This window comes from Salvelinus alpinus, chromosome 11, assembly GCF_045679555.1.
Source record: "Salvelinus alpinus chromosome 11, SLU_Salpinus.1, whole genome shotgun sequence".
Taxonomy (NCBI): Eukaryota; Metazoa; Chordata; class Actinopteri; order Salmoniformes; family Salmonidae; genus Salvelinus; species Salvelinus alpinus.
In genome coordinates this window covers 600074-620795 of record NC_092096.1, presented here as the reverse complement: position 1 = coordinate 620795, position 20722 = coordinate 600074, and the positions used below count along the sequence as shown (strand labels likewise).

At 52.6% G+C, this 20722-nt stretch overlaps 1 protein-coding gene across 1 annotated transcript in view; it reads right to left on the bottom strand.

Moving 5' to 3' along the window:
- Nucleotides 1–20582, bottom strand: part of LOC139533458 (low-density lipoprotein receptor-related protein 6-like) — a gene marked incomplete at its 3' end in the record, with an annotated part of 80564 nt that extends 59982 nt beyond the window's left edge. Inside the window, 2 exon segments of the mRNA XM_071331488.1 lie at nt 14984–15392; nt 20067–20582. Coding sequence (XP_071187589.1) covers nt 14984–15392; nt 20067–20121 — 464 coding nt within the window.
- Nucleotides 20583–20722: the final 140 nt, after the last annotated feature.

The following is a 20722-nucleotide window of genomic DNA, read 5'->3' as shown; positions in this document are numbered from 1 at the left end:
AGGTACCACCAACTCTAACCCGTAACTCAGTCCGTGTGTCGGAAGTGATTTATAAACAGCTACTGCGGCATGTATTCAAGTATTTCTGACGGTTTTGTCTCATAACTGGTAACGCACAAAGTAACAGGAATCCTAACGTTACTGTGAGGGATTGACCTTCACGCAGCAACACGGCCTGGCTGGGAGCTGTTTTACTGTGAGGGAAGTGATGAAAGATGTTTTTAGAAGCAATGTGCATAAATGACCCCAGACAGAACAACCAACCCCAGCAGGACCCCAGGCAGAACAACCAACCCCCAGCAGGACCCCAGACAGAACAACCAACCCCAGCAGGACCCCAGACAGAACAACCAACCCCAGCAGGACCCCAGACAGAACCAACCCCAGCAGGACCCCAGACAGAACAACCAACCCCAGCAGGACCCCAGACAGAACAACCAACCCCAGACAGAACCACCAACCCCAGACAGAACCACCAACCCCAGACAGAACCACCAACCCCAGACAGAACCACCAACCCCAGACAGAACCACCAACCCCAGACAGAACAACCAACCCCAGACAGAACCCCAGACAGAACAACCAACCCCAGACAGAACCACCAACCCCAGACAGAACCCCAGACAGAACCACCAACCCCAGACAGAACCACCAACCCCAGACAGAACAACCAACCCCAGACAGAACAACCAACCCCAGCAGGACCCCAGACAGAACCAACCAACCCCAGACAGAACAACCAACCCCAGACAGAACCAACCAACCCCAGACAGAACAACCAACCCCAGACAGAACAACCAACCCCAGACAGAACAACCAACCCCAGCAGGACCCCAGACAGAACCACCAACCCCAGACAGAACCACCAACCCCAGACAGAACAACCAACCCCAGCAGGACCCCAGGCAGAACAACCAACCCCAGACAGAACAACCAACCCCAGCAGAACCCCAGGCAGAACAACCAACCCCAGACAGAACCAACCAACCCCAGCAGAACCCCAGACAGAACAACCAACCCCAGCAGGACCCCAGGCAGAACAACCAACCCCAGCAGGACCCCAGGCAGAACAACCAACCCCAGCAGGACCCCAGGCAGAACACCCAACCCCAGCAGGACCCCAGACAGAACACCCAACCCCAGCAGGACCCCAGGCAGAACAACCAACCCCAGCAGGACCCCAGACAGGACAACCAACCCCAGCAGGACCCCAGACAGAACAACCAACCCCAGCAGGACCCCAGACAGAACAACCAACCCCCAGCAGGACCCCAGACAGAACAACCAACCCCAGCAGGACCCCAGACAGAACCACCAACCCCAGACAGAACCACCAACCCCAGACAGAACCACCAACCCCAGACAGAACCACCAACCCCAGACAGAACCACCAACCCCAGACAGAACCACCAACCCCAGACAGAACAACCAACCCCAGACAGAACCCCAGACAGAACAACCAACCCCAGACAGAACAACCAACCCCAGACAGAACCACCAACCCCAGACAGAACCCCAGACAGAACCACCAACCCCAGACAGAACCACCAACCCCAGACAGAACAACCAACCCCAGACAGAACAACCAACCCCAGACAGAACAACCAACCCCAGCAGGACCCCAGACAGAACCAACCAACCCCAGACAGAACAACCAACCCCAGACAGAACCAACCAACCCCAGACAGAACAACCAACCCCAGACAGAACAACCAACCCCAGCAGGACCCCAGACAGAACCACCAACCCCAGACAGAACCACCAACCCCAGACAGAACAACCAACCCCAGCAGGACCCCAGGCAGAACAACCAACCCCAGACAGAACAACCAACCCCAGCAGAACCCCAGGCAGAACAACCAACCCCAGACAGAACCAACCAACCCCAGCAGAACCCCAGGCAGAACAACCAACCCCAGACAGAACCAACCAACCCCAGACAGAACCAACCAACCCCAGACAGAACCAACCAACCCCAGACAGAACCACCAACCCCAGACAGAACCAACCCCAGCAGGACCCCAGGCAGAACAGAGGACCTCTGTGTGCAGAATATCTCCTCTAAAGAGGGAGGACTCAGGGTCCCACCACAACTACTGGAGGGATCCATAGGTTCACTCCTCTTAATGTGGACAGACGGGTCCATTCCTAGGATTTACACCCAATAACGTCTATCTGTATCGGCCTAGAATAAGCCAGACTGACGCTGTACTGAAGTGGGTGTCTGAGGAATCCAGCTAAAACACAGGACAGACACGTCTGAAGTGGTATACACATAGACTACACACGGATTCTACTGTTGCCAGGTAACCAATGAGCACCAACAACACAGGATGACGGACCGAGTCAGACGTTGTCACAGAGACATCGATCTTAGTCTGAAAATGCTCAGTGTACAACCTCTAGACAGAATGTGTTTAGACTACAAACCAACCGGAGGAGAACATTGAAAGGGTGTTGAGCGTTGGTAAATAGTTATTCTACCCTCTGGTACAGTGAGACCAGAGTGATCTGACAGCGGAGTAGAGAGTTATTCTACCCTCTGGTACAGTCAGACCAGTGATCTGAAATCAGAGTAGAGAGTTATTCTACCCTCTGGTACAATCAGACCAGAGTGAGGCCAGGCTGAATCTGTAGCTCCAGACAGCGAGGCCAGGCTGAATCTGTACCTCCAGGCAGCGAGGCCAGGCTGAATCTGTAGCTCCAGGCAGCGAGGCCAGGCTGAATCTGTAGCTCCAGGCAGCGAGGCCAGGCTGAATCTGTAGCTCCAGGCAGCGAGGCCGGGCTGAATCTGTAGCTCCAGGCCCAGGCAGCGAGGCCAGGCTGAATCTGTAGCTCCAGGCCCAGGCAGCGAGGCCAGGCTGAATCTGTAGCTCCAGGCAGCGAGACCAGGCTGAATCTGTAGCTCAAGGCAGCGAGGCCAGGCTGAATCTGTAGCCCCAGGCAGCGAGGCCGGGCTGAATCTGTAGCCCCAGGCAGCGAGGCCAGGCTGAATCTGTAGCTCCAGGCAGCGAGGCCAGGCAGCGAGGCCGGGCTGAATCTGTAGCTCCAGGCAGCGGGGCCAGGCAGCGAGGCCAGGCTGAATCTGTAGCTCCAGGCAGCGAGGCCAGGCTGAATCTGTAGCTCCAGGCAGCGAGGCCGGGCTGAATCTGTAGCTCCAGGCAGCGAGGCCAGGCTGAATCTGTAGCTCCAGGCAGCGAGGCCGGGCTGAATATGTAGCTCCAGGCAGCGAGGACGGGCTGAATCTGTAGCTCCAGGCAGCGAGGCCGGGCTGAATCTGTAGCTCCAGGCAGCGAGGCCAGGCAGCGAGGCCAGGCTGAATCTGTAGCTCCAGGCAGCGAGGCCGGGCTGAATCTGTAGCTCCAGGCAGCGAGGCCAGGCAGCGAGGCCAGGCTGAATCTGTAGCTCCAGGCAGCGAGGCCGGGCTGAATCTGTAGCTCCAGGCAGCGAGGCCGGGCTGAATCTGTAGCTCCAGGCAGCTAGGCCGGGCTGAATCTGTAGCTCCAGGCAGCGAGGCCAGGCTGAATCTGTAGCTCCAGGCAGCGAGGCCGGGCTGAATCTGTAGCTCCAGGCAGCGAGGCCAGGCTGAATCTGTAGCTCCAGGCAGCGAGGCCGGGCTGAATCTGTAGCCCCAGGCAGCGAGGCCAGGCTGAATCTGTAGCTCCAGGCAGCGAGGCCAGGCAGCGAGGCCGGGCTGAATCTGTAGCTCCAGGCAGCGGGGCCAGGCAGCGAGGCCAGGCTGAATCTGTAGCTCCAGGCAGCGAGGCCAGGCTGAATCTGTAGCTCCAGGCAGCGAGGCCGGGCTGAATCTGTAGCTCCAGGCAGCGAGGCCAGGCTGAATCTGTAGCTCCAGGCAGCGAGGCCGGGCTGAATATGTAGCTCCAGGCAGCGAGGACGGGCTGAATCTGTAGCTCCAGGCAGCGAGGCCGGGCTGAATCTGTAGCTCCAGGCAGCGAGGCCAGGCAGCGAGGCCAGGCTGAATCTGTAGCTCCAGGCAGCGAGGCCGGGCTGAATCTGTAGCTCCAGGCAGCGAGGCCAGGCTGAATCTGTAGCTCCAGGCAGCGAGGCCGGGCTGAATCTGTAGCTCCAGGCAGCGGGGCCAGGCAGCGAGGCCAGGCTGAATCTGTAGCTCCAGGCAGCGAGGCCAGGCTGAATCTGTAGCTCCAGGCAGCGAGGCCGGGCTGAATCTGTAGCTCCAGGCAGCGAGGCCGGGCTGAATATGTAGCTCCAGGCAGCGAGGCCGGGCTGAATCTGTAGCTCCAGGCAGCGAGGCCGGGCTGAATCTGTAGCTCCAGGCAGCGAGGCCGGGCTGAATCTGTAGCTCCAGGCAGCGAGGCCGGGCTGAATCTGTAGCTCCAGGCAGCGAGGCCAGGCAGCGAGGCCAGGCTGAATCTGTAGCTCCAGGCAGCGAGGCCGGGCTGAATCTGTAGCTCCAGGCAGCGAGGCCAGGCTGAATCTGTAGCTCCAGGCAGCTAGGCCGGGCTGAATCTGTAGCTCCAGGCAGCGAGGCCAGGCTGAATCTGTAGCTCCAGGCAGCGAGGCCGGGCTGAATCTGTAGCTCCAGGCAGCGAGGCCGGGCTGAATCTGTAGCTCCAGGCAGCGAGGCCGGGCTGAATCTGTAGCTCCAGGCAGCGAGGCCAGGCTGAATCTGTAGCTCCAGGCCCAGGCAGCGAGGCCAGGCTGAATCTGTAGCTCCAGGCCCATGCAGCGAGGCCAGGCTGAATCTGTAGCTCCAGGCCCATGCAGCGAGGCCAGGCTGAATCTGTAGCTCCAGGCCCAGGTAGCGAGGCCAGGCTGAATCTGTAGCTCCAGACAGCGAGGCCAGGCGGAATCTGTAGCTCCAGGCAGCGAGGCCAGGCGGAATCTGTAGCTCCAGGCAGCGAGGCCAGGCTGAATCTGTAGCTCCAGGCAGCGAGGCCGGGCTGAATCTGTAGCTCCAGGCAGCGAGGCCAGGCAGCGAGGCCAGGCTGAATCTGTAGCTCCAGGCAGCGAGGCCGGGCTGAATCTGTAGCTCCAGGCAGCGAGGCCAGGCTGAATCTGTAGCTCCAGGCAGCGAGGCCGGGCTGAATCTGTAGCTCCAGGCAGCGGGGCCAGGCAGCGAGGCCAGGCTGAATCTGTAGCTCCAGGCAGCGAGGCCGGGCTGAATCTGTAGCTCCAGGCAGCGAGGCCGGGCTGAATATGTAGCTCCAGGCAGCGAGGCCGGGCTGAATATGTAGCTCCAGGCAGCGAGGCCGGGCTGAATCTGTAGCTCCAGGCAGCGAGGCCGGGCTGAATCTGTAGCTCCAGGCAGCGAGGCCAGGCTGAATCTGTAACTCCAGGCAGCGAGGCCAGGCTGAATCTGTAGCTCCAGGCAGCGAGGCCAGGCTGAATCTGTAACTCCAGGCAGCGAGGCCGGGCTGAATCTGTAGCTCCAGGCAGCGAGGCCGGGCTGAATCTGTAGCTCCAGGCAGCGAGGCCGGGCTGAATCTGTAGCTCCAGGCAGCGAGGCCGGGCTGAATCTGTAGCTCCAGGCCCAGGCAGCGAGGCCAGGCAGCGAGGCCAGGCAGCGAGGCCAGGCTGAATCTGTAGCTCCAGGCAGCGAGGCCAGGCTGAATCTGTAGTTCCAGGCAGCGAGGCCAGGCAGCGAGGCCAGGCAGCGAGGCCAGGCTGAATCTGTAGTTCCAGGCAGCGAGGCCGGGCAGCGAGGCCAGGCAGCGAGGCCAGGCTGAATCTGTAGCTCCAGGCAGCGAGGCCGGGCTGAATCTGTAGCTCCAGGCAGCGAGGCCGGGCTGAATCTGTAGCTCCAGGCAGCGAGGCCGGGCTGAATCTGTAGCTCCAGGCAGCGAGGCCGGGCTGAATCTGTAGCTCCAGGCAGCGAGGCCGGGCTGAATCTGTAGCTCCAGGCCCAGGCAGCCAGGCCAGGCAGCGAGGCCAGGCCCAGGCAGCGAGGCCAGGCTGAATCTGTAGCTCCAGGCCCAGGCAGCGAGGCCAGGCTGAATCTGTAGCTCCACTCCTTCCACTGAGGGGATCAAGCAGGCGACACACATGTGAGCCAGACACCCACCGAGACCCATTAACACTATAACAACCAGCGCCTGCTGGAATCCAGAGCAGTCTCTTACACCCCCCTAATCTTTTACAGGGAGGATGCAGAGCCAGGCCGACACACACAGGGCCAGACCCCCCCCCAAACACACTGCATGCCAACATGGCTTGGCTGTTACCCTGTGTGAATAGCTGCCAGTAACTTAGAGGATAAAGGACTTCAATACCTCCCTCTGGCAGGCCTTGGAGAGAGGAGAGCCACAAAGAGGGGGGACACAGAGAGAGGATGGGGGGGGACACAGAGAGAGGATGGGGGGGACACAGAGAGAGGATGGGGGGGACACAGAGAGAGGATGGGGGGGACACAGAGAGAGGATGGGGGGGACACAGAGAGAGGATGGGGGGGGCACAGAGAGAGGAGGGTGGGACAGAGAGAGGAGGGGGGGGGACACAGAGAGAGGAGGGGGGGGACACAGAGAGAGGAGGGGGGGGACACGTTAGCCCTACTGCTAAACCCATCACAGCACTACGTTTCCACCTTAACCCTCCTGCTAGAAACCAGAGGTAGGAACTGGAGTAGGGCCGGGGTATACCGTATTTTACTATATACGACAACGATGCTGTCTTCACTTTGCTTCATAATATAAATCCACTAGTGTTCTATAAATACACTATTAGGTGTTTCTCTTACATCTGTAAACACTTAGCTAGTCTATTCTTAGCAAGTTGTGGCTAATCGCTAGTTGGCTGGCTAGCTAGTAAATGTACAGAGTCAGACCAACCGTAGCTAGCTAGTAAATGTACAGAGTCAGACCAAATGTAGCTAGCTAGTAAATGTACAGTCAGACCAAACGTAGCTAGCTAGTAAATGTACAGAGTCAGACCAAACGTAGCTAGCTAGTAAATGTACAGAGTCAGACCAAACGTAGCTAGCTAGTAAATGTACAGAGTCAAACCAAACGTAGCTAGCTAGTAAATGCACAGAGTCAGCCCAAACGTAGCTAGCTAGTAAATGCACAGAGTCAGCCCAACGGTAGCTAGCTAGTAAATGTACAGAGTCAGCCCAACCGTAGCTAGCTAGTAAATGTACAGAGTCAGACCAACCGTAGCTAGCTAGTAAATGCACAGAGTCAGACCAACCGTAGCTAGCTAGTAAATGCAGAGTCAGACCAAACGTAGCTAGCTAGTAAATGTACTGAGTCAGACCAAACGTAGCTAGCTAGTTCATGTACTGAGTCAGACCAAACGTAGCTAGCTATACAGCCTGATACCAGTGATGGTGTAGGCCTAAATCACCATGTCGTTTGTGCAACAGTATCTTCTAAATCAAAGATGAATAGGTGAAGCATGAATATGTTAGCTACATGAAGTAGCTAGAGAGCATATTCAATGTAGCCAAAGATGATAGGGTCCCCTAGGAAACACTTACCAACACTTTGGTTCCTACCATGTCACAACTCGTCCTCCCTGGCATTTTGATTCGTTGTCATGTCAAACGATGCTGTATTCAAAGTGTTCACTATTATATTCTAATTACAGAATTAGAATAATAATTATATTTCCATGATTCCACTAGTTCACCCAAGTGTTTGATCTAAATCGCTAGTCAAATCTCAATTGCAACATTTGGTTAAAAATAAGGCCTAGATTTGTTGCGAATATCGTGGAGCCCTTCGTGGCAGCGTGGAAATGATCTCAAATGAATGACGGAAATATAGAAAATTGTTTTAATTTTGCAGGTGCGGCAGGTAGCCTAGTGGTTATTATGGGGTGGCAGGTAGCCTAGTGGTTATTATGGGGTCGGCAGGTAGCCTAGTGGTTATTATGGGGTCGGCAGGTAGCCTGGCGGTTAGAGCAGGAAGCCTGGCGGTTAGAGCAGGTAGCCTGGCGGTTAGAGCAGGTAGCCTGGCGGTTAGAGCAGGTAGCCTGGCGGTTAGAGCAGGTAGCCTGGCGGTTAGAGCAGGTAGCCTGGCGGTTAGAGCAGGTAGCCTAGCGGTTAGAGCAGGCAGCCTAGCGGTTAGATAGGTAGCCTAGCGGTTAGAGCAGGCAGCCTAGCGGTTAGAGCAGGTAGCCTAGCGGTTAGAGCGATGGGCCAGTAACCAAAAGGTTGCTAGATCAAATCCCTGAGCTGACAAGGTAAAAATATGTCGTTCTGCCCCTGAACAAGGCAGTTAACACACTGTTCCCCGGGAGGCCGTCATTGTAAAATAAGAATTTGTTCTCAACTGACTTACCTAGTTAAATAAAAGGTTACATAAAAAAATTATAATAATTGAACAGTATAAGCCAATCCGAATGGAGAAAGATCGATTGAAATTACTTATGTGTGTTGCCACCCTCGGGCCACGCACAACTCAAAGCAAATTTAAAATTTGTATTGCTCAAAAACAAAAATGTAAAAATACTGTGATATATTTTGGCCATGTTGGCCAGCCCTAAACTGGAGTCTGGGAAGGATGGTCTGAAAGTCAACCTGGATCAAAGCTCTCCTAGTGGGTGTAGGATAACACCAGTAGCTCCTGCTACTGGGGAGGGACCAGGGGTAGAGTACTGCAATAGACACAATGGCCCATAGCCTTAGAGGGGCTGAGAAATTAAAGGTGGCCATTACCCTCAGCTATAGGACGACCAGTGGCCATTACCCTCAGCTATAGGACGACCGGGGGCCATTACCCTCAGCTATAGGACGACCGGGGGCCATTACCCTCAGCTATAGGGCGACCGGGGGCCATTACCCTCAGCTATAGGGTGACCGGGGGCCATTACCCTCAGCTATAGGACGACCGGGGGCCATTACCCTCAGCTATAGGACGACCGGGGGCCATTACCCTCAGCTATAGGACGACCGGGGGCCATTACCCTCAGCTATAGGACGACCGGGGGCCATTACCCTCAGCTATAGGGCGACCGGGGGCCATTACCCTCAGCTATAGGGCGACCAGGGGCCATTACCCTCAGCTATAGGGTGACCGGGGGCCATTACCCTCAGCTATAGGACGACCGGGGGCCATTACCCTCAGCTATAGGACGACCAGGGGCCATTACCCTCAGCTATAGGACGACCGGGGGCCATTACCCTCAGCTATAGGACGACCGGGGGCCATTACCCTCAGCTATAGGACAACCGGGGGACATTACCCTCAGCTATAGGACGACCGGGGGCCATTACCCTCAGCTATAGGACGACCGGGGGCCATTACCCTCAGCTATAGGACGACCGGGGGCCATTACCCTCAGCTATAGGACGACCGGGGGCCATTACCCTCAGCTATAGGACGACCGGGGGCCATTACCCTCAGCTATAGGACGACCGGGGGACATTACCCTCAGCTATAGGACGACCGGGGGACATTACCCTCAGCTATAGGACGACCGGGGGCCATTACCCTCAGCTATAGGACGACCGGGGGCCATTACCCTCAGCTATAGGGCGACCGGGGGCCATTACCCTCAGCTATAGGGCGACCAGGGGCCATTACCCTCAGCTATAGGGCGACCGGGGGCCATTACCCTCAGCTATAGGGCGACCGGGGGCCATTACCCTCAGCTATAGGGCGACCGGGGGCCATTACCCTCAGCTATAGGGCGACCGGGGGCCATTACCCTCAGCTATAGGGCGACCGGGGGCCATTACCCTCAGCTATAGGGCGACCGGGGGCCATTACCCTCAGCTATAGGGCGACCGGGGGCCATTACCCTCAGCTATAGGGCGACCGGGGGCCATTACCCTCAGCTATAGGGCGACCGGGGGCCATTACCCTCAGCTATAGGGCGACCGGGGGCCATTACCCTCAGCTATAGGGCGACCGGGGGCCATTACCCTCAGCTATAGGGCGACCGGGGGCCATTACCCTCAGCTATAGGGCGACCGGGGGCCATTACCCTCAGCTATAGGGCGACCGGGGGCCATTACCCTCAGCTATAGGGCGACCGGGGGCCATTACCCTCAGCTATAGGACGACCGGGGGCCATTACCCTCAGCTATAGGACGACCGGGGGCCATTACCCTCAGCTATAGGACGACCAGGGGCCATTACCCTCAGCTATAGGGCGACCGGGGGCCATTACCCTCAGCTATAGGGTGACCAGGGGCCATTACCCTCAGCTATAGGGTGACCAGGGGCCATTACCCTCAGCTATAGGACGACCGGGGGCCATTACCCTCAGCTATAGGGCGACCAGGGGCCATTACCCTCAGCTATAGGGTGACCAGGGGCCATTACCCTCAGCTATAGGGTGACTAGGGGCCATTACCCTCAGCTATAGGACGACCAGGGGCCATTACCCTCAGCTATAGGGTGACCAGGGGCCATTACCCTCAGCTATAGGGTGACTAGGGACCATTACCCTCAGCTATAGGGTGACTAGGGACCATTACCCTCAGCTATAGGGTGACTAGGGACCATTACCCTCAGCTATAGGACGACCGGGGGCCATTACCCTCAGCTATAGTGTGACTAGGGGTCATGGTTTTAGTGGGGGGGGTGATGGGCTACACGTGTTACCTGAGGAGAGAGTCGGCTTCAGCTGAGAGGGGGTGAGGGGTGTATGGGAGCTCAGGCCAGCCCTCCAGTATGGTCCAGCATCCACAGTATCAGATTCCTCTTGAAGCCTTTGTCTGGCTTCACTCTCAGGTTACCCAGAGGTTCACCTGGTCAGCCCTGCCTAGTAACACTAGTCCCCTCTAGGTCACCACAGCCCCACCGTGACCCTCCTGGGAGAATCAAACGCTCCTCAGTCACATCCTGAGGGCTTCCAAAGGAGACCTGAGCCCAGCAACGAGCATAACCCAATAATACACAATCATTAGACTGCCTGCCCCCCCCCCACCTGTTCAGGTGGTTTTTCTGAGGTCTTGGCTGATTTCTTTTGATTTTCCCATGATGTCAAGCAAAGAGGCACTGAGTTTGAAGGTAGGCCTTGAAATACATCCACATGACTCAAATGATGTCAATTAGCCTATCAGAAGCTTCTAAAGCCATGACATCATTTTCTGGAATTTTCCAAGCTGTTTAAAGGCACAGTCAACTTAGTGTATGTAAACTTCTGACCCACTGGAATTGTGATACAGTGAATTATAAGTGAAATAATCTGTCTGTAAACAATTGCTGGAAAAATGACTTGTGTCATGAACAAAGTAGATGTCCTAACCGACTATAGTTTGTTAACAAGACATTTGTGGAGTGGTTGAAAAACGAGTTTTAATGACCCTAAACTCAGTGTATGTAAACTTCTGACTTCAACTGTATCTCATCTCAGCTGAAGAAAGACTATTTGAGTTTGAGATTTGACAAGCAGCTGATTCAAACTGGAAACGATGTGACACACCTAAATGTATGTGACAGAGATGGTGTCTGTCCCAGCTGGCCGAACTACTGAAAGAGACAAACCTATTACATCCACTCACCAGAGAGCAGACTGGTGAAATGTAAACAAACAGTGTCAACAGCCGTGTCCACTGACCAGTACAGAGTAAACAAACAGTGTCAACAGCTGTGTCCACTGACCAGTACAGAGTAAACAAACAGTGTCAACAGCTGTGTCCACTGACCAGTACATAGTAAACAAACAGTGTCAACAGCCGTGTCCACTGACCAGTACAGAGTAAACAAACAGTGTCAACAGCTGTGTCCACTGACCAGTACAGAGTAAACAAACAGTGTCAACAGCTGTGTCCACTGACCAGTACATAGTAAACAAACAGTGTCAACAGCCGTGTCCACTGACCAGTACAGAGTAAACAAACAGTGTCAACAGCCGTGTCCACTGACCAGTACAGAGTAAACAAACAGTGTCAACAGCTGTGTCCACTGACCAGTACAGAGTAAACAAACAGTGTCAACAGCTGTGTCCACTGACCAGTACATAGTAAACAAACAGTGTCAACAGCCGTGTCCACTGACCAGTACAGAGTAAACAAACAGTGTCAACAGCCGTGTCCACTGACCAGTACAGAGTAAACAAACAGTGTCAACAGCCGTGTCCACTGACCAGTACAGAGTAAACAAACAGTGTCAACAGCCGTGTCCACTGACCAGTACAGAGTAAACAAACAGTGTCAACAGCCGTGTCCACTGACCAGTACAGAGTAAACAAACAGTGTCAACAGCTGTGTCCACTGACCAGTACAGAGTAAACAAACAGTGTCAACAGCTGTGTCCACTGACCAGTACAGAGTAAACAAACAGTGTCAACAGCCGTGTCCACTGACCAGTACAGAGTAAACAAACAGTGTCAACAGCCGTGTCCACTGACCAGTACAGAGTAAACAAACAGTGACAACAGCTGTGTCCACTAACCAGTACAGAGTAAACAAAGTGTCAACAGCCGTGTCCACTGACCAGTACAGAGTAAACAAACAGTGTCAACAGCCGTGTCCACTGACCAGTACAGAGTAAACAAACAGTGTCAACAGCTGTGTCCACTACCCAGTACAGAGTAAACAAACCGTGTCAACAGCCGTGTCCACTGACCAGTACAGAGTAAACAAACAGTGTCAACAGCTGTGACCACTGACCAGTACAGAGTAAACAAACAGTGACAACAGCCGTGTCCACTGACCAGTACAGAGTAAACAAACAGTGTCAACAGCCGTGTCCACTGACCAGTACAGAGTAAACAAACAGTGACAACAGCCGTGTCCACTGACCAGTACAGAGTAAACAAACAGTGTCAACAGCTGTGACCACTGACCAGTACAGAGTAAACAAACAGTGACAACAGCCGTGTCCACTGACCAGTAGAGAGTAAACAAACAGTGTCAACAGCCGTGTCCACTGACCAGTACAGAGTAAACAAACAGTGACAACAGCCGTGTCCACTGACCAGTACAGAGTAAACAAACAGTGTCAACAGCCGTGTCCACTGACCAGTACAGAGTAAACAAACAGTGTCAACAGCTGTGTCCACTGACCAGTACAGAGTAAACAAACAGTGTCAACAGCTGTGACCACTGACCAGTACAGAGTAAACAAACAGTGACAACAGCCGTGTCCACTGACCAGTACAGAGTAAACAAACAGTGTCAACAGCCGTGTCCACTGACCAGTACAGAGTAAACAAACAGTGACAACAGCCGTGTCCACTGACCAGTACAGAGTAAACAAACAGTGACAACAGCCGTGTCCACTGACCAGTACAGAGTAAACAAACAGTGTCAACAGCTGTGTCCACTGACCAGTACAGAGTAAACAAACAGTGTTTACAGCTGTGTCCACTACCCAGTACAGAGTAAACAAACCGTGTCAACAGCCGTGTCCACTGACCAGTACAGAGTAAACAAACAGTGTCAACAGCCGTGTCTACTGACCAGTACAGAGTAAACAAACAGTGTTTACAGCTGTGTCCACTGACCAGTACAGAGTTACACTGTCCAGTAGACAGTAAATCTCTAAGCGACATATTAGCCTAGCGTAAATCTAGACCAGGTACAGACATATTAGCCTAGCGTAAATCTAGACCAGGTACAGACATATTAGCCTAGCGTAAAAATCCTCCAGACGGAGACACGTCCCTGTACCTCCAGCCTGCACTGTTCCCTAACGTTCTAGTATCCTCCAGACAGACACACCTCCAGCCTGCACCTCCAGCCTGCACTGTTCCCTAACGTTCTAGTATCCTCCAGACAGAGACACGTCCCTGTACCTCCAGCCTGCACTGTTCCCTAACGTTCTCGTATCCTCCAGACGGAGACACGTCCCTGTACCTCCAGCCTGCACTGTTCCCTAACGTTCTAGTATCCTCCAGACGGAGAGACACGTCCCTGTACCTCCAGCCTGCACTGTTCCCTAACGTTCTAGTATCCTCCAGACAGAGACACGTCCCTGTACCTCCAGCCTGCACTGTTCCCTAACGTTCTAGTATCCTCCAGACAGAGACACGTCCCTGTACCTCCAGCCTGCACTGTTCCCTAACGTTCTAGTATCCTCCAGACGGACACACGTCCCTGTACCTCCAGCCTGCACTGTTCCCTAACGTTCTAGTATCCTCCAGACAGAGACACGTCCCTGTACCTCCAGCCTGCACTGTTCCCTAACGTTCTAGTATCCTCCAAACGGACACACGTCCCTGTACCTCCAGCCTGCACTGTTACCTAACGTTCTAGTATCCTCCAGACAGAGACACACGTCCCTGTACCTCCAGCCTGCACTGTTCCCTAACGTTCTAGTATCCTCCAGACGGAGACACACGTCCCTGTACCTCCAGCCTGCACTGTTCCCTAACGTTCTAGTATCCTCCAGACAGAGACACGTCCCTGTACCTCCAGCCTGCACTGTTCCCTAACGTTCTAGTATCCTCCAGACGGAGACACACGTCCCTGTACCTCCAGCCTGCACTGTTCCCTAACGTTCTAGTATCCTCCAGACGGAGACACGTCCCTGTACCTCCAGCCTGCACTGTTCCCTAACGTTCTAGTATCCTCCAGACAGAGACACGTCCCTGTACCTCCAGCCTGCACTGTTCCCTAACGTTCTAGTATCCTCCAGACGGAGACACGTCCCTGTACCTCCAGCCTGCACTGTTCCCTAACGTTCTAGTATCCTCCAGACGGAGACACGTCCCTGTACCTCCAGCCTGCACTGTTCCCTAACGTTCTAGTATCCTCCAGACGGAGACACGTCCCTGTACCTCCAGCCTGCACTGTTCCCTAACGTTCTAGTATCCTCCAGACAGAGACACGTCCCTGTACCTCCAGCCTGCACTGTTCCCTAACGTTCTAGTATCCTCCAGACGGAGACACGTCCCTGTACCTCCAGCCTGCACTGTTCCCTAACGTTCTAGTATCCTCCAGACGGACGGATACGTCTGTTCGAGGGAGAAGCTCTTGGTTTTTGGAACCTTGCAACCCAATCCAGGTAAGGGACAAAGGTGAGATACGAGCGCAGTAACACACTCCTCCTCCTCCCAGACCAAGCCGGGTCCAGGTAGTTCTACTGAGCACTACTTGTCAGGTACTCACCCTCTCCCCGGGTCCAGAGAGATGGCTCGGGGCTGGTCCAGGTCCTGCCAGAAGAGAACTCTCCGTAACGATCCATCCAGCTCAGCCACCTCTATCCGATTGGTCTCGGAGTCTGTCCAGTACAGCTTCTTGCCTAACCAATCACAGGCCAGGCCGTCCGGCGACGCCAGCCCCGATACAACCACGGTCTGGGCCGCCGCCGCCGTGCCGGGCCCTGATTGGTTGAAGGTGGTGCGTTTGATGGCCTCCTCGCTGACGTCACTCCAGTAGACCAATCCCTGAGCGTATACGTAATCCACAGCGGCGGCGTCCTCCAGACCGCCCACCACCACCGTGGCGTTGGCCCTGCCGTGAGCCGCATCCACCAGCCGCAGGTCCCGCCGGTTGGCATACAGCAGGAGGGGTACACCTGGTGGGGGGGGGAATAGGGTCAGACAGAAATACTACATAGTACTATGACACCCCTACGACACCCCTACAGTACTATAACCACCCTACAGTCCTTCGACACCCCTACAACACCCCTACAGTACGACACCCCTACGACCCCCCCTGCAGTCCTACGACCCCCCCTGCAGTCCTGCGACCCCCCCCCTGCAGTCCTACTGGGCTGTGTTCAAAAGTAGTAGTCAGTAGTAGTCAGCCAGGGGACAGATAACCAAGTCAGCCCGGGGGACGACAGATAACCAAGTCAGCCCGGGGGACGACAGATAACCAAGTCAGCCCGGGGGACGACAGATAACCAAGTCAGCCCGGGGGACGACAGATAACCAAGTCAGCCCGGGGGACAGATAACCAAGTCAGCCCGGGGGACAGATAACCAAGTCAGCCCGGGGGACAGATAACCAAGTCAGCCCGGGGGACAGATGACCAAGTCAGCCGGGGGCAGATGAGCCAGATGCAAAAACCGCTGTCTGTTTCAACATCAACCAACTGAGGAGAAATGTTAACTCCATTAGGTTAGAGCCTGATCTACTCCTCTCTGTAGTGACTAGAGGTCGACCTCTAGTAGTGACCTCTAACCATTATAGGGGATATCACACTACAAACAGATTCAACAACTTGCTAGAGGCAGCTCGTTCTTCACAGACTGAAACGTCTCTGAACAAGGTCCAAACTTGAGTTATCCTCCTCCATGTTGTCTTGAGACCAGGGCTTTCTGATCCAAAAACACCAGGGCTTTCTGATCCCATAAACACCAGGGCTTTCTGATCCCAAAAACACCAGTGCTTTCTGATCCCAAAAACACCAGTGCTTTCTGATCCCAAAAACACCAGTGCTTTCTGATCCCAAAAACACCAGTGCTTTCTGATCCCAAAAACACCAGTGATTTCTGAGAACAGTTGAATGAAAGTTCAACCTCTTCACTCTGCTTTTCCTTTCCTCCACGTCATCCAATATGGCTGCCAGATGGCGAGCGAGAGGGTCGAGCCTACTGTAGCCAGTATTACTGCTCAATACTACTCAGACGTGACTACAACTATCAAAATCACATAGGGAATATGAGTGTCACTTGGGATTCAGCCTATGGGTCCGGGTCCAAGGTAGTAGTGGACTATTATAGGGAATGGGGAGCCACTTGGGATTCAGCCTATGGGTCCGGGTCCAAGGTAGTAGTGGACTATTATAGGGAATAGGGAGTCACTTGGGATTCAGCCTATGGGTCCGGGTCCAAGGTAGTAGTGGACTATTATAGGGAACGGGGAGCCACTTGGGATTCAGCCTATGGGTCCGGGTCCAAGGTAGTAGTGGACTATTATAGGGAATGGGGAGCCACTTGGGATTCAGCCTATGGGTCCGGGTCCAAGGTAGTAGTGGACTATTATAGGGAACGGGGAGCCACTTGGGAACCACTGAATTCAATACCACTCAGACCCGACTGAAAACATTCACATCACATCGTATCTGAACACTAGTTTCAGAGTACACGGTGATAAACCTATTTCGCAATAATAGTCCATCTATGCCAACTAAATATGACGGGCACTTACTTCACTTGAACGGCAGGAGCAAACTAAATCGTCTTGACACCGGTTTGGCAGTTAGAGCGCCTCTGATTCTACCAAAGGCTTGAATAAACTGCAGTCTACTTTGCCATCTCGTAGGTGAATTTAAACCTTTTATATCAAAAACTGTGGAACGCCAAAGACGTGATGGGTGTGACTCCTGGGAGAGAGACTTCCCCCTCCATAGTTCAACACAGTGACCTCACGTGCCTTACTCTACTAGACAGAGACCCATGAATTAGGTTTATGTGAGAATGAGACGTAGTCCCGATTGAATTAGGTTTATGTGAGAATGAGACGTAGTCCAGATTGAATTAGGTTTGTGTGAGAATGAGACGTAGTCCAGATTGAATTAGGTTTGTGTGAGAACGAGACGCAGTCCAGATTGAATTAGGTTTATGTGAGAATGAGACGTAGTCCAGATTGAATGAGGTTTGTGTGAGAATGAGACGTAGTCCAGATTGAATGAGGTTTGTGTGAGAATGAGACGTAGTCCAGATTGAATGAGGTTTGTGTGAGAATGAGACGTAGTCCAGATTGAATTAGGTTTATGTGAGAATGAGACGTAGTCCAGATTAAGCTCCCGTTGCAAATTGTGTGAACAAGGAATCCATGATTATTTTAACAGATGTTTACACGGTCACCATGCAGTGTAAAACTAATATTTAAGTACAAATCGGCCTTGACGTATTCGTATATAGCTGGTTAGAGAACTACAATCCACATTAGCCTAGTTACTTACAAGACTTTGTAGAATGTTATCCAATAAATTATGAAAGCAACGCCAATGAACGTCCTCTGTTCTAACGTTGTTCATGCGGTATCCCGTTTTATATTGTAACTAGTTAGCTACTTTTATATATTTGACTTGCAAAAAGTAGTTAGTTACTCACTCTTTCCAAATGAACGTATGCAACAAATGTGTATTTTCTGTGGAGGCACATTTTAACGTTTAAAATGTAACATATGCAGTCGACATTATTGTTAGCCAGTTTAGCTAGCAGACTTAGCTAGGTATCAGGGACTCTCTCTGGTTGGCTGACATAGTTAGCTAAATCACAACAGTAACTGTAGTAACTGTGCCTTAAACAGGTGTGAAATACTACAAACAACTAGTAAAATCACTGCTAACTTAACTACAATGTTGCAAACCAACAAAACAGTGGAAATAAAAATGACTAGTTAGTTAACAATCATCGGATAGCCACCTAGCTAGTTACAGTAGATACAGGCATTCAACACAGGTAGCAAGGCGCTATGGAAAACACTGTGTTGTAGTTAGCCATCCTGCTAACGTTAGCTAGTTACAGTAGATACAGGCATTCAACACAGGTAGCAAGGCGCTATGGAAAACACTGTGTTGTAGTTAGCCATCCTGCTAACGTTAGCTAGTTACAGTAGATACAGGCATTCAACACAGGTAGTAAGGCGCTATGGAAAACACTGTGTTGTAGTTAGCCATCCTGCTAACGTTAGCTGGTTACAGTAGATACAGGCATTCAACACAGGTAGCAAGGCGCTATGGAAAACACTGTGTTGTAGTTAGCCATCCTGCTAACGTTAGCTGGTTACAGTAGATACAGGCATTCAACACAGGTAGCAAGGCGCTATGGAAAACACTGTGTTGTAGTTAGCCATCCTGCTAACGTTAGCTAGTTACAGTAGATACAGGCATTCAACACAGGTAGTAAGGCGCTATGGAAAACACTGTGTTGTAGTTAGCCATCCTGCTAACGTTAGCTGGTTACAGTAGATACAGGCATTCAACACAGGTAGCAAGGCGCTATGAAAAACACTGTGTTGTAGTTAGCCATCCTGCTAACGTTAGCTAGTTACAGTAGATACAGGCATTCAACACAGGTAGCAAGGCGCTATGGAAAACACTGTGTTGTAGTTAGCCATCCTGCTAACGTTAGCTAGTTACAGTAGATACAGGCATTCAACACAGGTAGCAAGGCGCTATGGAAAACACTGTGTTGTAGTTAGCCATCCTGCTAACGTTAGCTAGTTACAGTAGATACAGGCATTCAACACAGGTAGCAAGGCGCTATGGAAAACACTGTGTTGTAGTTAGCCATCCTGCTAACGTTAGCTAGTTACAGTAGATACAGGCATTCAACACAGGTAGCAAGGCGCTATGGAAAACACTGTGTTGTAGTTAGCCATCCTGCTAACGTTAGCTAGTTACAGTAGATACAGGCATTCAACACAGGTAGTAAGGCGCTATGGAAAACACTGTGTTGTAGTTAGCCATCCTGCTAACGTTAGCTGGTTACAGTAGATACAGGCATTCAACACAGGTAGCAAGGCGCTATGGAAAACACTGTGTTGTAGTTAGCCATCCTGCTAACGTTAGCTGGTTACAGTAGATACAGGCATTCAACACAGGTAGTAAGGCGCTATGGAAAACACTGTGTTGTAGTTAGCCATCCTGCTAACGTTAGCTAGTTACAGTAGATACAGGCATTCAACACAGGTAGTAAGGCGCTATGGAAAACACTGTGTTGTAGTTAGCCATCCTGCTAACGTTAGCTGGTTACAGTAGATACAGGCATTCAACACAGGTAGCAAGGCGCTATGGAAAACACTGTGTTGTAGTTAGCCATCCTGCTAACGTTAGCTGGTTACAGTAGATACAGGCATTCAACACAGGTAGCAAGGCGCTATGGAAAACACTGTGTTGTAGTTAGCCATCCTGCTAACGTTAGCTGGTTACAGTAGATACAGGCATTCAACACAGGTAGCAAGGCGCTATGGAAAACACTGTGTTGTAGTTAGCCATCCTGCTAACGTTAGCTAGTTACAGTAGATACAGGCATTCAACACAGGTAGTAAGGCGCTATGGAAAACACTGTGTTGTAGTTAGCCATCCTGCTAACGTTAGCTAGTTACTCCTGATGATGAGCAAATCACATCCCCTTCACTGGGCCCCACTAATGAGCAAGCGAGGCCATTGCAAAGAAAGAGCCCCAAATCTGAACACTAGGATCCCCTCCTCTGGAAACCATATCCCCCCCACCCCCCAACTTTCCACGGAAGGAAAAATAAACAAAACAAGCAAAAAGATCAAAACTCACCTCGTATTAGCAAACAAAAACTACATAACAACAGAGTCCGTAGCACGGCGCCCATCTTTCTGCCTCTTTCTCACCCCGGCCGCTCCTGTTCAGCGCAGGCTTCGCATTGCTGTCCTATTCCTCCGACGGAACTGTTAGATTGTAACAATATTCGGTTTGTTTCTGGCTACAATGTAACTCTGATTATTCTCAGCTCCATTCTACTACGTTGGATTCAGGCTCGGTGGCGCTGCGATTCATTCTCCTGCCTGAGCGCAACGTCTCCTTCCGCCCGGGAGGAGAACATGCCAACCCTCCCCCCTCCTTTACCTTCTTCTCCTTCCCCTCCGTCTCTTTCTCCGCTGCCTATTGTTGGACTTCATTACATGCAGCCCGTCTCGTCCAGCGGATTTCAACACATTCAAAATCGCTACGGTGGCTGATAAAATCACGCAACCGATAGGTCAAGACACTTGTTCCCGGTCGAAGACAGAAAACCTGGTCTAATACAACAATTGTTTGAGTGTAAAGATACACATTCCGAAGGGACTATTTTCTGCCGGAGCACACGGTGCTTCGGTTTAGAATAACATACCCCTATGACCCTACCTCGGCTGCTGGCCGGATCTCCTTTCACTCCTCGGAAGAGAACAGAGGAAGGAGAAGAGGGGGGGGAA